This window comes from Schistosoma haematobium, chromosome 6, assembly GCF_000699445.3.
Source record: "Schistosoma haematobium chromosome 6, whole genome shotgun sequence".
In the NCBI taxonomy this organism is placed as follows: domain Eukaryota; kingdom Metazoa; phylum Platyhelminthes; class Trematoda; order Strigeidida; family Schistosomatidae; genus Schistosoma; species Schistosoma haematobium.
In genome coordinates, this window is record NC_067201.1 from 17,738,319 (window position 1) to 17,754,759 (window position 16,441).

At 36.8% G+C, this 16,441-nt stretch overlaps 1 protein-coding gene across 2 annotated transcripts; it reads right to left on the reverse strand.

Moving 5' to 3' along the window:
• Positions 1-3,148: 3,148 nt before the first annotated feature.
• Positions 3,149-11,394, reverse strand: MS3_00008683 (uncharacterized protein; the record flags this gene model as incomplete). Of its 2 annotated transcripts, XM_051217017.1 has the most annotated exons (9): positions 11,204-11,394; positions 10,473-10,647; positions 10,384-10,437; positions 10,293-10,347; positions 10,102-10,246; positions 9,988-10,067; positions 6,849-7,025; positions 4,203-4,370; positions 3,465-3,536 (listed from the first exon to the last, which is right to left on the reverse strand). In XM_051217017.1, the coding sequence occupies exons 2-9, from the start codon at positions 10,541-10,543 to the stop codon at positions 3,465-3,467; spliced, it is 822 nt and encodes a 273-aa protein (XP_051065647.1). In that variant the 5' UTR covers positions 10,544-10,647; positions 11,204-11,394. The 2 variants fall into 2 exon arrangements, with proteins under 2 accessions (XP_051065646.1, XP_051065647.1); XM_051217016.1 differs by having other exon boundaries at positions 3,149-3,536; positions 4,203-7,025; positions 9,988-10,250; positions 10,893-11,394.
• Positions 11,395-16,441: the final 5,047 nt, after the last annotated feature.

Here is a 16,441-nt window from a genome sequence, read left to right on the forward strand (position 1 = left end):
TTAGTCTAAGTATTTCATACTTTTCTTAGCCTAAATGTACATCATTTGTTAGATTCTTTTTTCCTTTTTTTTATACAGAGGTGAAAATCAGGGATAGGGAAGAGAAAAATCGAATTATCAAGGGTAAACAAACAAGGATATCATTTGAAAATTTATCGTTTTTTTTTCTTCATTGCATACAAATTACCTATGACATTAATTTATTCTCAGTATAGTCTGAACTAATAAATCATGATTACAATGATATTCATAACTGTACATTAATTTCTGTTAACAGTAAAACATATATATTGTATATATTGTTCTATATAAAACCATGAAATTACCTAGTGACTATCAGAAAATGTGTTTTTGTGACTGTATTTAGTTCATTTTATTTACTGGATTTATATACATTATCATTATCATCATCATGTAAAACTTCTAATAAAATTGTAATAATGATCCAGAGATAATATTTTGTTATTCTTAAATAAAACTTTTAAAATGTCTGTCTTAATTCCAACTAACATGAAAATGTAAGTTTGTTAGGGACATTTAGATTTATTTGTTGTCAGCTGATTTATCTTCTTTCTTTTTCTGCTTCTTAACATGAATTGAATTCTATCAATCAAAATGGCACAGTATGATCATTAAATTGAATAATTTGACAGTGTATTACATTTTGTTTTAGTGCTGAGTATTTTTTAAAAAAAAACAAGTTTGTTACCTTTTAGCATGTTTCAGTTAGTTTTGAAAACTACACTATCTAATAACGAACTAATGGTAATAATAGTAGCTTTATTCAATACTGTAAATTTTTGTTACAGTACAGGATTTTCAGAGATATTTTATAAATATTTTTAGTAACCAATATATCTGAAAACCGTTATTAATCAAGAAAATTTTCAACTTGTTCATCTGCTACAACTACTTTCCCTGTTAAGCATATACAAAATACATAGATACCGATATATCTGATTCTTGATTTTTGCTGTTTACATGGGAAATATGTCAACAACTGTAATGTTTCTGTTAAGGTTTTCCAGTAATTACCATAGTATTAACTTGTAAAGCATATATGAATCAAATTAAATATTTCTAATTGATTCTAATCAAACAGTACAAGCAAATCTAAAACAGGATGGTTAATTTTAATGCCTACACAAGTGGCACAAACGTTCAAACACGCCACCTTGTGATTGGTGAGCTACTAGTGCATTTAATTCTTTGGTAAGGTTTTGAATAGACTGATTTTTATGGATGAATCTTGCGAAGGTAACATAAACATCTCGCTGAAAAATAAAAACCAATAAGAATTCCAAAATAAAAACTTTAAACCGATTTACACCAAACATTCAGTAAAATGAATGATATGATATACGAACGCACATGGTTACTGATAGGCTTATTATATTGTATTCAACCTTTATTTCATCAATGATCTAACAAACCATGTAATATTTATTACTTATTTTGTATACAAATGAACACTTTAACTCCCTAATTTAATCGGCCAGTAAATGATTTCTTTTCATTGAAAGTCTATCTCGTTGAAACTTGTCAATCAATCGTTTTAGGAAGCTAATGGATTAAATCACTTCAATAATTTTAGTATTTTATCAAAACAAATTGTGATAAAATATAAATATAAGACCAATTATCAGAAGAAACAGTATTTCTTACCTCCACATTTGTTTTGGTTTTAGCTTTTACTTTTAAATGTTCATCAGTAGATGATAGATCCTATATTTAGTTATGTATATTGATGCCAATATGTATTTATAAACTGACTCAAATTAGTGTAGAGCAACTATTCAGTTATTCTTACGTTTTAATGGTGTTACTAAGTGATAATAATTCATTTTGTTTCCTCATTATGTTAGTTAAATAATCAAAATGGTCTGAAACAGCTTAGGTTACAGTTCATCGGTTTCATAGTAGATCAATGTTGTTATTCAGTCTGTCAAACCATGCAATTTACAACTTAGTTCTAGGTTGGATTTCAATAAAATAATATTTAAACGTTATGTAGAGTTTGTATTTGTGTTGTATAAAGCTCATTTTACTAGTTAATATTTTATTTTGAAAATATCGGATATCTAAACAGGAAATCAATAGAGATAAAAACCGGTCATTATATTTGGAAGATTACACGACCTAAATTTTTCTTAGTATTTTTTATTTACCAACAATCACGTTCATAAATTCCAGATCTAATTAGTTGTACATCAGAAGTAATAAACTAAATGAAGTTACATCTAAGCCAGTGAGTGGTTTTCACAATATCACAAACGAATCTGTATTATTTTCCAGATGTAGATCAACATTCAATCTATGATTCCCTTAGCGATTGTATTATTACACTATCACTGTCGAGATGATAATTGAAATCTGTTGATATGTAAAAAGTTAGGAATGAAAAATAAAAAATCTGCTTAGTTGGTCTGTATTGTTTCCATTTCGATTATCTGTGTGATATTCATACGTACGCAACATCGTACAAAGTGGTCATTACAACACAACAACTGATATGCAAAACGGATCTTTCCTATATTATAAAACACCGGTAAACAATAATCTAATTTTTTAAAGTAATTTTGCCCTGCATTTTTTAATTATTTACTCATTTCAAAATTCAATCATTCAACGCCACTGTTGAGTTAATTTTTTGGTGCTACCTAATGCCAGTCGTTTTGTCTATTCGGATGCTTGACCAAGTTATAGGTGACCAAAATTAGAAATATATAGGGAAGTAACCTTAAAGTGAAATGAAGGTTCAAGATCCAGCTGTTACGATTCTATACTACTAAAATAGTATCACTTTACTTTGTATGCATATTGAACTGAAAACATTGTTATCTTGTTATGTACTCAGCCTTCGTCAAACGTATTTTTAATTTATGTGTGCCAAAATTATCCTTTCATTCATGGGTGTTTTTTCATCGGCTTGATCTTCTAAACTTCGAAAAACTCATCAAGTTAGACCACTACTGAAAACCGGAAAGCACCAGATGGTCGTTTTGTCCTTGTATAGATCTCCTCATGAGTGCGCATCCACGACTCCCAAGGTAGAAATCGAACCCCGGACCTTAGTTCTTGCGCGCGAACGCTAAACCTATGAAACTCGAATCTTTACAACTGTAATTATTATACGATCCATCCTATTCTGCCTCCGGACTACATTTAATTATATAATATATATATTATTGATAATCTTTGTTACTCTAACTTCTCATGTGATCAATATCGATTGCTACATATTATATCACACCTTAATGTTACCCTTTAATACACATCAACAGTTATAAGCGGCTAATGAGAAACCACGAAGTATAATGAATTCATAGTATTCTGAGTCTAATGTTACTCTGGCTCTACTCAAATCCGTAAAGAAAACTAATTACACAAAAATAGAATGATAGAAACAGCATTTTTTAAAAAGTCTGTTTGCTTTTAAAAATAGATGACAACTTAATGCTGCTTTATTTCTGTGGTGATAAACTTTTCAGTTGTGACAAGCCTTCGCAACGTTTATATTCAACATACTCCAGGTCCTAAAAGTAAAGTAAAATGAGAGATTATGAACAATCTAAGTCAAAATCCCTGACAAGTTATACAGATAGCTGCATTTTCTATTGTATCACGTCACCACAAATTATTTGATTCACAGAAAAATAGTGTGAAGTGTTTAAACAGCCTATTTTTTCGGTCCTTCAGGAAGAAGGTAAAAGTAGATATTCAGGTAACTAAGTTCGATCAAGTGACAAACTATCTAGACTACCTATCAGCCCAAATGAAAAAAGGTTTGCAAAAAGTACTAGTCTCGGTAGATGAATGTATTCATGAAGTTTATTAGTATACTGATATTCAGCCTTACGTATGGAACCAATGATAGTCTAGCTAGGTTAGTAAATGCTGATCCATGGGAACTCGACAAAAACACATTAGAAAGATCTCTATGACCTAATCCTATCTACTTATTGTCATCTTTCACTAAAACCTGCGAACCCTCAATTTTCTACTGTATATAACTACATTCCTTTTCTGCTGATCTTCAATACCCCTAGTTTCGTCGAATTTGTACAGTAGTCAAAATGCTGAAAAGACATGTCAAATTGTTATGGGTTCTTAGTCAGATCAGTTCATCCTCACAAGAGATTTTGCACTACGTTTCTTATTGAATAGTAGTTGTGTAAAATATACCTAAAACATAACCTCACCTTGGAAAAAACCTGATTATGTCTGACCTCTTCATTTTGTTTCTCCAAGTTCGATTTTTCTGCTTCCATAGCTTTTATTAATTCTGATTTATTTAGGATATCCTTATACAATTCCTCATTTTCTTTACATATCTTATTAACATGTTCAACGATCAGTTTGTTTGAAATCTGTTGTAATAAAAAGAGATCAAACAGGATAACTAGAAAGCAATTCAATTGGAAAAACTTAACTGAATTCCAGATCCAATAATAATTCATCATCCATGAGCAAATTGCTTTAGAATCCTCCAACATAAGTTAGAACATGAAACCATAATCAGTAGGATCAATATAGTGGAAATCCAAATGTGATGTCCTTTGATAACGATAGATATTGATCAGTGGTTACGTCTATTACTATCATATCTTTCCGGTGCTTAACTGACCCATCGAGGTTTCCCTGGCCGAAGTCGTATCCCATACTCGTCGCCACTGTCATCTCTGACACTTCTGTGTTAGCGGACATGATTAAATGGGTTATGCCTTATACTGAGAACCCAAATCCAACAATACATGATGAAAACTGCAGAATGGTGATGAAGAATTATTTGACTTCCAAAATAAATCAAAATGAAATGTGCATACACTACACTTCATATGCCGTTGTAGAGTCAGGTTACTAACCAGAGTTTTATACTTTGAATGAGTAATATTTAGCATCAATCAATAGTCTACTAAGTGGACACACTTAAAATATCATGCCGATCGATTTCTACGTTGACTTAATGAAGCTCTTTTGATCTTGTCATATTAGTCAATCTGTATTGAGGTGGCATGACAGTAGGTTCACTGAAAGATTCATGAATTTTATAATTATTTTTATTCGGTTGAATGTGGATGGTTAAGGACTTACAACCAAAAAAATAACCAGGAATACAGTAACGAGTTTATTTAATGCCTTGTGAAGAGAAATGGAGAACTCCGAAAGACATGATCGACATTCGCTGGGCAAACAGTATATGATGATTAAAACTGTAGTATATAATTTCAGAATGTACTTTTAAGTGAAGAGAGAAGTATCTGACAAGTAAGTGTATGGCATAATCACACTTAAACAATCTGCAATATCTGTCATGCTTCCGTAACATTTGGGGAAATATTTTTGATAAAAGGCGTTTACAATAGCTTGTGTCTGTGGTAGATTCTGCAACTACTCTTTTGTTGATAAGTCTAAAAACCAAATTGGATGTTTCAACAGGTATTCTCTTATGATAAAACATATAGCTAAATCCCAACTAAATATTATTTGAGACAGAACCACTGGTCAAATACAGAAATATATATCAAAGAAATTAAAGTCGTTATTTTCTTACAACGCATTCAACCAAGTTAGTAAGACTTATCAAAGTACAAATGCCTAACTAACAATGACAACGAAAAAGGTGACGTAAACAATGATTTTTCACTCCTACTAGCTTATACTATTAATCGCTTCTCTCGTTGTTGAAATGGTGTAACAACTTCGGCTGAAATGTGCTTCACATATGTGAGTGATATCCGTTGTCATAACAGGAGGCAACTGCTCAAAAATTGAAGACACGGCACTTGATATTATTCAAAGTAGAAAGAAGTGGAAACAAATTTTAAAGAGGACACCAGGGGTAGTTTGACTGGGAAAAAACTCGTAATATTATTCAAGATAATATACAGACGTTTCGATTTTCCTAGAAATTACGTTACATTGAGGTTAAATTCTTTGTAAATACTACTTTGTTTTAAAAAATATGACATATTAGCTTATTAAATGATGAAATTACGGGTTTTGGAAATTTTAAAATCCTGCATACCACCTACTTCCCCATATCTTTACCGTCCATTCTTTTCCGAACCCTGAAGAAAACATTGTCCCATGTTCTTTAGAAAATGAAGGTTATTAGTAAAGTCTGTGGGGAACCTATAGATTCACTTGTAAACGTGGGTGTGAATAGATACCTGAAATGTTGCCAGTTTTATTAAACTTGGCAAAAATCATCCATTTTAGTTAAAAATTCACCATGTTTTTCTGCTTGGGTAATGATGACCAAGTATATCAGAAACCATAGATGTAAGACAGAATATAATTGCTACACAATGCCTTATCTAACACATGTTGCGCAACAAAAACTTCTAGAGATGGGAACTAATCAAAAACCTTAACAACTGGAGGGAGACTGACACTAATAACCGTTACAAAGACCGATTAGACTATAAACATGTTTTGTAATGCGAACAAAAATGTAGGTATCTTAAAATTATCTTATATTCGAAGCGTTATCAGTAAGCGTAACTGGTCACCCAAGAAGGGATGAACAGATGCGATCTCACTCTGCACACTATAGCTTGGAACTCTTTAAAATACTTGTTATATTTAGCGATAAGATCGCTAAATGTTCCAGTCATCCTAATGACTAAGAATAAGCTCAACTACTCGCCATCAAAATAAATCAACCTTTATATGCTTCTCGAAAACATCAGAAATATTGCGACCAAGTGACTAGAATGGCTCCACTAAAGGCTACCAGATCTAGGAATGTTCTCTAAAATTAAGAAAAGGCAGCAAATACATCGACTAGTTTATGTCAGTTCATCAAAAAGTTATCGGAAGATGAATAGCAGGTAGACATATACCTTTTTACTTTTTTCAGTCACGTTATCCAAGATAATCTTAGCTTCTTTTTCCAACTCCAAATGTTTTTGTTTAGATATCTCTTTAAACTGTTGAAGTTTTCCTGATTGGTAATTGCGGGTAGCTCTTATTTCTTTTTCTAAACGTTCAATTTCTGCTTCTTGTTTTTTACGAATTAACTAATCAGAAACAAAATTAAACTAAACTTGAACAAAACGTCTTTATGAACTATTTCTCTAAATAAGTTATATTCACATTAATAAACACCTATGAAAACCAGAATGCACGTTTTATAAATTTTGAGACCCAGCTGGATGTGTATGCATCTTATTGATCTTACGTAATCTGTGCTTATAAGAACATAGTTTTCAAAACGGATAAAACATATTGGACTTTATACCGGGATGCTAAGGATAATTAGGAGTAACTAGATTAACTAAATATGAACAGATATCAATGCCTAGTTATCAGACCGCAATTCATAAAGTTTGAAACTTTCTTAAAGTTAGCAGAATCAAACAAAATTAGAAATCCGTGACTGTGGTAAAACGAAGTTTTATTTAGAACGATTAAGAACAAATCTAGAATTTATTTCGCTTCCAGGTGTCTTAACCGACATGTAAGTTGGCTTCCGATATATTTAAATCTCCAGTTTTCCTGTATCGGTCCTGGTGATTAATACATCCAAGAATGATAGTTTATTGTTTGACGCCTGTTCTAACGTGAACCTTATGTCATCGAAAATGCTGTTGATCAGATTAAAAGTGTTTTCCAGCTCGTCCTTCTTGATGGTGACCAATGTGCCGTCCACATAATGAATCCATATTTTTGGCTTGATCACTGGTAAGACCGAGGCTTTCAGTCTTTGCATCACTGCTTATTCAATAAGTCCTAATATTATTGATCCTATTGGTGCTTCTTTCGTTTGGTTGTAGATTTTTTCGTTGAATTGAAAGTGTGTTGTTGAACATAAATCAATGACTTCTAGTAAACTTTGACATTGAAGCCTCGTGTACTTTGGGAGATTTGTGTCGTTGTTGAAGAGCAGGGATAAAGTTTCCCTCGCTGAGATCGGTTCAATTGATGTGAACAAGACCGTTGAATCAAAGAATATCATCAGCTCGTCGTTGCTGATTTGAATGTTCTTAATCCTGTCCAGGAATTGTATAGGAGATTTAATAGAGTGATTGAATCAATCCGCTAGATGTTTCCATATTCGTGAAATTTCTCTCGACAAATTGTTTGTTGGGGCTCCTTGGAGTGCTACATTTGGACGAAGTTGGATGTCTGGTTTGTGTATTTTCGGCCTACTGTAGAATCTATGGCGTACTGGTCCACCGGATTTCATTCTCCATTTATCTTGAAATTGATCTTTCCTACTGTGACAAGATTGTTTAAAGTCCTTGAGATTTGGTCATCTCACCTTTTGATTGGATTGATGTTCAATGATTCATATACCCTTTTATATTCAATTAGTCCCTCAGCTTACCTAATACATCCTTCCTTGTCCATAATTCCTATAGAACATCATTTGTCCGGTAGAACTATGACAGTAGGAATAAGCGTAGCACATAAACCAACAAAACCATTTTAATCAATCCTATGCAAAGCAAAGGACGATGTGAAAGATAAGAAAAACCGAACGTCATCTACAAAACAAACTGTTACAATTCCGTACAACACCACATCAAACCACAAGAACGCCGCCTTCATCTTCGCCCGCACGAACGTCAATTGGCAGTCAAATGTCATGACGTACCCATGTTTATATCAATGCATTGTGACAACTGTGGAGACACGTTCAACTGCAAAAATGTCGGGATATTGGATAGAAGGGCCCCCAAATGCCCTTGTATGGCCGATAGTGGGGTGGGCCCGCCCTCTCGAAATACTCTCACACGGCCACGCGTATACAGCCTCTGCCAGGGAAGTCCTACTCACTGCCTTCACGTGGCCGGGGTGTTGTTTACAAAAATGGGAGGACGAAAAGCGAATGTCCGGCACCTTAACCGGATCCCAAACCAATGGTGTATATGGGCTCCAGCGTCCTGCCGGAACAAATGGTGTATGAACCAATCGTTGGTCACCGGCTACCATGGGACTGCATCTCCTTACGATGCCCCACTGCCTTGTGGGTTAGACCTTCAGGTCAAAGACTCGGGGTGTGACCCCCTAAGAAAACCACCTGCTTTGGTCTGGGCACCCGGGTAGTATCACAGCCCACACACGCACGCACAAATATGGTGTGGCGCATATATATTTGGTGCCCTCTTGTACCAATATTTATGTGTTGAAATAATAATAATAATAATAATAATAATAATTGGATAGAAGGAATTCTAAAAACACTATGGGATTATTAGAAGCTTGGCACTCAGGTCAATCACCTCGAAATTGATCCAATCTATCAACCAATAATAAAAATCATGGACAAATATAGGACGAAGAATCAAGTCAAAGGGAGATACAGTCAATATAATGAGGAAGACAATGATAGGTTAGAGGTCAACAATAGCTGATCAAGATCGGGGTCGACAGAACAAGCTATGAATCATATATGGAGGAATTCGAACATATCACTTCAACCCGACGTTTATGCTAATGATGTTGTTCAAAAGAACAATGAAAGCTCCACGACAAAACCATCCGGCTCAGAGAATACAACTCCACTAGAACTGTCCGGAATAAGGCGTCTGTAGGCCCAATACACCGCATCAGCCAATAAACTTCCTGAATGTCGATCAAAGTCAGGTCTGTAGGTGGACACACAATGATGAAATTACTTAGTTGTAGCCCATAAATGGCGCTGTTAAAACTAAACGTAACGATAAAAATAGATCCAGTAATGTCTTGAACTTCAACATCATTCATTACCTAACCTTAATCGTCCAAAATCAACCTCATGTATAACTGGATATTTTCTATAGATGATGTTCATATTACTACAAACGTTTTGATTCTCATCCAACTAATTCCGTCTTTTTTGAGTTAGTGTAATTTGTCATAAATATAGCTAACCTGTATACGTGCAACGTTTTGTGTTGTCAATAATTATAGCTATATTTCAGCTATTATGAATCTACAAATTATTTGATTAGCATACAAAACCATTGGTACCAACGGTAAGATCTGAAAGCTTACTTGAATATCTGCTGTTGATACTAATTCTTCTTTGACATGTTTCAGGAGTTTTTTCTCCTGTAGTAAAACATCCTGCAATTCTACGGTACAGTATAACGAAAGCATCAGACGCACCAGACTTTTTTTTAGCATACATAGTCAACATTTCATCTCTATCTCTCTCTAATTCATTCACAGTAAACAAATAATAATCTTCTAACGTTATTGTATTTTTCAAACGTTTCGACTGCTTTTTCTCCAAATACGAGTTATATTCATTCTATCTTTGATAAAAGTATAATAAAAATTTCTGAAATAAACACTACATTCTTAACTTCTTGTTCTTGGATAGAATGCTCGGTAAGTATTAATTCACTTTGTCTAACAGCCAAAAATTTTCTAAACGCCCGAACTTACATGTCTAATATTTCTTCGGAAATTGCTTCAATCTCATTGCTTAGGTTAGCGTATCTAGATTTAAAGCATTATAGTGAGTAAAGCATTACTCTTCTCGCAAGAGTTCTCCTTTATCTACGAAAATGTCATCCTCGGGTGAAGACGTTGTATCATCTGTCATTGTGAGCAGACAAAAAGAAACGTAGTATTATCCCTTTCTTTTTCATGTCAACTAACTTGACACACGTGGAATTGAGGACATTTTCAAGAACTTCGAGAAAAATTCTGGAACGAAAAGCAATTTGAAGACATAAACAGGATACCTATAAAGTGTTCAAGTATTTACGGGGTTTATGGGTTATAATCAATAAACATATAACCTATGTTACATATGTATACAAACTATATATTCAGTTATAACTGAAAATATAGTTTGTAGTTATAACTAGAAAATGAAATACGAAGTCAAAAACGATTTCATAAGGTGCCAACAGCAAATATAAAAAACTAATAATTTATTCGAAGCTTACTAAGTGTCTTTCAAGTACGGTTTTTATTACAACAAATAACATTTTGTGCTGTCTAGTATCCCCTTATCTAAGGAAAACTTTAGAAACTCTCAGATAAATTTTGAAGATTTTGTGCCGTTTTCCCGAATTTTCCTACTGATGCTTGCGCAAAATTTTCACAAAACGGACGAACTTTTCTGCAAAATAGGAAAATTGGCCACCGTTAATAGTTATGGGATCCGATATCAAATAGCCGTAAACTTACAGCAAAAAGCATTTTGATTTATTTAAAAGAATTTTTGCCTTTAAATTAATTTTTCTAAAAGACATACGTCTACAGTTTGAGTAGTTCAGCAAAAACATCAACCGTAATAGAATTAGTTGTAAACCGCGGAAGCTTTCACCGTGGCAACTGCTCAATATTTAATACCTCTCTGATGAGCATGTAAAAACGAAACTACTTATCGATGTGGAGCTCGTGGTATTGATCATCGTCCAGTGTGAATATCCTTGCCACTTGGCTGTGTTAACCGTGATGGATGTGATAATGAATTAGGGCTTAACCTTTCTTTTGTACGAACTCAAATGGTTAAAATGGTTTGGGATCGAATAGAAAGAGATTTAGCCCAACGGGCTTCCGTAATTAGTAGCAGTGGATCACTGATATCTCCAGGCACGAAACTAGGAATATTATCGGTAAAAAAGAAAAAGAACAGGGTTGGTGAGGTACTATCTATAGTCCTCAAGAATATGTCAGGTTTTCTTTTAAAGGACTTGATGATGTCACAGGTATTCAGTGTTTGACAACGCTTCTACCAGTAACACCTTCTAATATATTTCGTTCCCACCAAGAGAAATCAAAAGACAGAGTCGAGGAGATCGGAAGAGTATATTTGGCGATGACCAATATATCGGAATTCTCTGATCTAATCTGGCTAGCGATTGCGGTTGATGTTGAGCACGGCGTTACCACACGTGATCTGGTGCGGATGCCTGACCGAGCGCCTTCAGCTAGATGAGTCCACTAAAACATATGGTCAGCATCCAATGTCGAAAACTTAGTGCTATTTATTTTGGGGATTTATTTACCGCTACAGATCACTCCCCCCTAGTGGGGCAGTGACGACCCTAAGACGTGGCCAGCCAGAAGTTTAAACCCAACGAGTTTGTCGTTGGTAAACACTCTTCTGATAGCTTACTAAATTTAGCAGCGTCTGGTCGTCTTTCCTTACTATATGGGACGGAGGTACAACATAGTAAAAAAGAAAATGTACAATGAAAATTTCGGATCCTCATAAACGTCATCGTTCTTTTCCAGCCGTCCTGGAAAAGAAAAAAGAAAATGTAAGTACATGTCGAAATACACTCGTATGTGCGTAAAAACACAATGTCGGCGGAAAAAAAATGGAAAATAAACTCATGAACACGTAATAGCGTTAAAAAAATTGTTTTTTTTGTTTTGTTTTTTTTAAATAGAAATAAAAACATATAAACATATTAAAATTGTTTTTTTTTTTTAAAAAATAATATAAAATGTCGAGAAGTGCCTTACGTGCAATAGTCGTTTAAATGTTCTGGAAATCTCACCCTTCTTCCAGAACGCGTCGTTTTAAGTTTATTTTCGGATACTGTCGATGTATCTTCGTGTGTGTTGGTTGTCGGATGAGGTATTATAAGTGTCGGAGTCGTGTCGTTCGATTGTACCGAAGGAAAATCGACGTGGACAGGATTTCCTTCTAAATACGCTGCTTTTAAGCGATCGATGCTGATGCTATCGTTTGTTCCGTTCTTATCGACTATATAGTACTTAGATTCACGTTGAAGAACTTTGAAGGGTCCTTCGTATGCTGATTCGAATGGTCGTCGATGCGAGTCTCGACGAACGAAAACATGTGTACTATATCGTAAGTCAGGTTGAACGAAAACATCAGTTGATTGAGGTCGAGTGAAAGCAGGTTTAACTGAACGCATTGCGTTTGTAAGCCTGTTCGTGTAGGAGGTTAGATCCATGTTCATTGAAGAGGATGAAGGATCCACGAATTCTCCTGGAAGTCGAAGTGTCGTTCCATAAACGAGTTGAGACGCAGTGTATCCAATGTCAGCTTTCACTGCATTGCGGATACCTAGTAAGACGAGTGGAAGAGCGTCAGTCCACTGTGAAACGTTTGCAGCTGATAGCGAAGCTTTCAGTTGTCGGTGAAAACGTTCTACCAACCCGTTTGCTTGTGGATGGTAGGCGGTCGTTCGGAAGCGAGTGATTCCTAAAAGTGTGGTCAGACGACGGAAAAGATCGGATTCAAACTGACGTCCGCGGTCTGTAGTGATGGTTGAAGGGCAGCCAAAGTTTGCTACCCATCGTTCGACGAAGGTGCGAGCCACTGTTTCAGCAGTGATGTCCTTGATAGGTACTGCTTCTGGCCATCGAGTGAAACGGTCAACGCAGGTTAAGAGATAAGAGTATCCATTTGAATCTGGTAAAGGTCCTACCAAATCCAGATGAACATGGTCGAAGCGAGCATCGGGAGTTTTAAACGAGCCTAAGGGACATTTATTGTGTCTGATAACCTTAGATTTTTGGCAGCTTACACAGGAGCGTGCCCACTCCCTCACGTCTTTATTCATTCCAGGCCAGCAAAACCGTTCTGCTATAAGCTTGATGGTTGCACGAACACCTGGATGCGAAAGTTTGTGCAATGTGTTGAAGACATTGCGTCGATAATGTTTCGGCACGATTGGGCGATCCCTACCTGTAGATGTGTCACAAAGTAAGGTTTCCTTACCTGTTCCCATCTGTTTGATGCGTAGTTTAAGTGTTGTGGACGATAACTCGTGCTGAAGATCACTGTCTTCTTTTGAAGCTCGGCGAGTTTAAGAAGGTCGATTCCTTGGAAACTGTTCAAGGAAGTTATGCGAGATAAAGCGTCTGCAACTACATTGTTTGCTCCAGAGATGTGTTGAATGTCTGAAGTAAACTGCGAAATGTAGTCCAGTTGTCGAGACTCACGGGGAGAGTACTTGTCAGAAGGAGAGCTTAACGAGAAAGTGAGCGGTTTATGGTCCGTGAAAAGAGTGAATTCACGACCTTCGATGTAGTGTTGGAAATGCCGTACAGCACAATACATAGCTAGGAGTTCCCTACCGAATGTGCTGTACCTCGATTCGGTGTCTAGCAACCTTCTAGAGAAAAATGCCAAGGGTTGCCATGAGTTGTTAACCCATTGTTGTAAGACTCCTCCGATTGCTGAGTCGGATGCGTCTACTGCGATGCTAATGGGTGCTCGGGTGTCCTGATGTGCGAGCATTGTTGCTTTAGCAATCAGTTCCTTAACTGTGTAGAATGCTTTTCGTGCGGTGTCGTCCGAATTAATGGATTTCGCATTTCCACGAAGTTGGTCGGTCAGAGGTTTCATAAGTAATGCGCATTTGGGTATGAAACGTCTATAGAAACTTACGAGGCCGTTAAACGTGCGTAATTGCTTGACGGTGGTCGGTTCTGCGTAATCCAGAATGGCCGCCACTTTGGTCCTAAGAGGTCGAATGCCTTGAGCATCGATAGTGTGTCCTAGGAAGTCTAACGAGTCGGTTCCGAATTGGCATTTCTGAACGTTTACAGTAATGCCATGTTTTTGAAGTCGTTCGAAAACAAGATCCAGATGCTTGGATGTGTTTCTCTGTCCGGACTTGCGATTAGACAGTCGTCAACATACGCGTGTACGAAGTTGAGACCTCGAAAAACGTCGTCTATGAATCTTTGGAATGTTTGAGCAGCATTCCTTAGACCGAAAGGCATTCGCAAAAATTCATAGAGTCCGAAAGGAGTTATGATAGCTGTTTTCGGTATGTCGTCAGTAGCCATAGGGATTTGGTTATACGCTTTAACCAAGTCGATTTTCGAAAAGACAGTTGTACCTTTCAAGGTAGCTGTCAAATCGTGAATGTGAGGCAACGGGTAACGATCGGGAATGGTTTTCGCGTTCAATCGCCGATAGTCACCAGTTGGACGCCAATCGTTGCTGTCCTTTTTAGGGACCATGTGCAACGGAGATGCATATGGGCTACTTGACGGTCGTATGATTCCTAAGTCCATCATGTGATCGAATTCGTTTTTCGCTAACCTTAGCTTTTCAGGAGCTAGTCGTCGTGCTTTAGAGAATACAGGTGGTCCTGTAGTCGTGATGTGATGTGTAACATTGCTGGTTACACATGGTAGTTTCGGTTGAGTTTGTTGTATCCCAGGGTACTTATCGAGTAGTGGTTGATAGAGTGGGTCTATCATATGTTTAACTGTGACTGGGGATACTCTACAACCAGTAAAAGAAGTTACGCAAACGGACAAATTAGTGTTCCCGTCTACTAGCCTCCGTTTGCGCGTATCGATGATCAGATTGTGGTGTTGTAGAAGGTCCATACCAATGATTGGTATAGAAACATCTGCAACAACGAAAATCCAGTGTATGGGTTTGCGTAAACCCACGTTAAGGTAAACGTACCTTTTGCCATACGTAGCGATCAGTTTTCCGTTTGCCGCCTGTAAGTTTAGGGTCGATTCGTGTAGCCGGTCGTTAGGATTTGCTGAGAGAACGCTAACTTCTGCGCCAGTGTCGACGAGGTAGCGAACTCTTGTTGTCACATCTGTGACGAATAACAGACGGCTTTGTTCGCCGGCTACGGTTGCCGTTAACGCGTGCCGGCTTGGAAGTTTCCCGAATTGTTTTTCGAATCAGTCGGTTTCGTGTTGGGAAAATTGCAGGGTTTTCTGCAATTTCTGGAAAACTTTCCATACTGGTTATGATACCAGCACCAGTCGGGGTTATCTATCTCTCGTGGTCTAGAGACAGATCGCTTACGAGAAATGCTTCTACGTGGTGTGCGCGATCTCTTACGGTCGGTACGAAGACTAAGATAACGCGTGAGTGTGTGACATAAGTCGGTTATATCATTCTGAGTCGCTTGAGGTTTTTCTTTGACTGAAAATACCTCGGTAGTAGAAGGTTTCGTAATTTCTAGAATGCGGTCGGCAGATGCAGCTAGCTCGTCTAAGGCGTTGTTCTGGAACGAGACCAGAACTGCTTGCACCTGTTGAGGGAGTTTTGACAAGAAGAATTGTTTGAATAGACCTTCGTCGAAAGTTCTTGGGCCTATAACCTCTCTCATCCGTTGCAACATGTCTGTCGCAGAACCGTGTTGCAGGTCGATATTGTTGAAGAGTTGATCTAACCTTTGTCGATCGGTTTGGTCTCCTCGTTTAAGAATCGAGCGTTTTAAGATTTCGTAAGGATCGGAAACATCACTAGTAAACATACCAGGTGTTACGTACCTGTTGAATTCGCGCGGTAGTGCCTTGACTACTGCGAGGAATTGTGCACGTGTGTCGATCACGCCGTGCTCGTAGAAGTCGGCTTCTGCGTAGCAAAACCAGGCTTCGATGTTGTCGGGCCAGAAAGGCATCAGTTGAAACGAAGGCGGGGACAAAGTCTTAAGCTTGAGTACTGTAGGTGTCTGTTCAGTCATGATGAAGTATGAAGTACGATAATGAACGAGGGGAAAATATATATATATCCAAGAAAAAA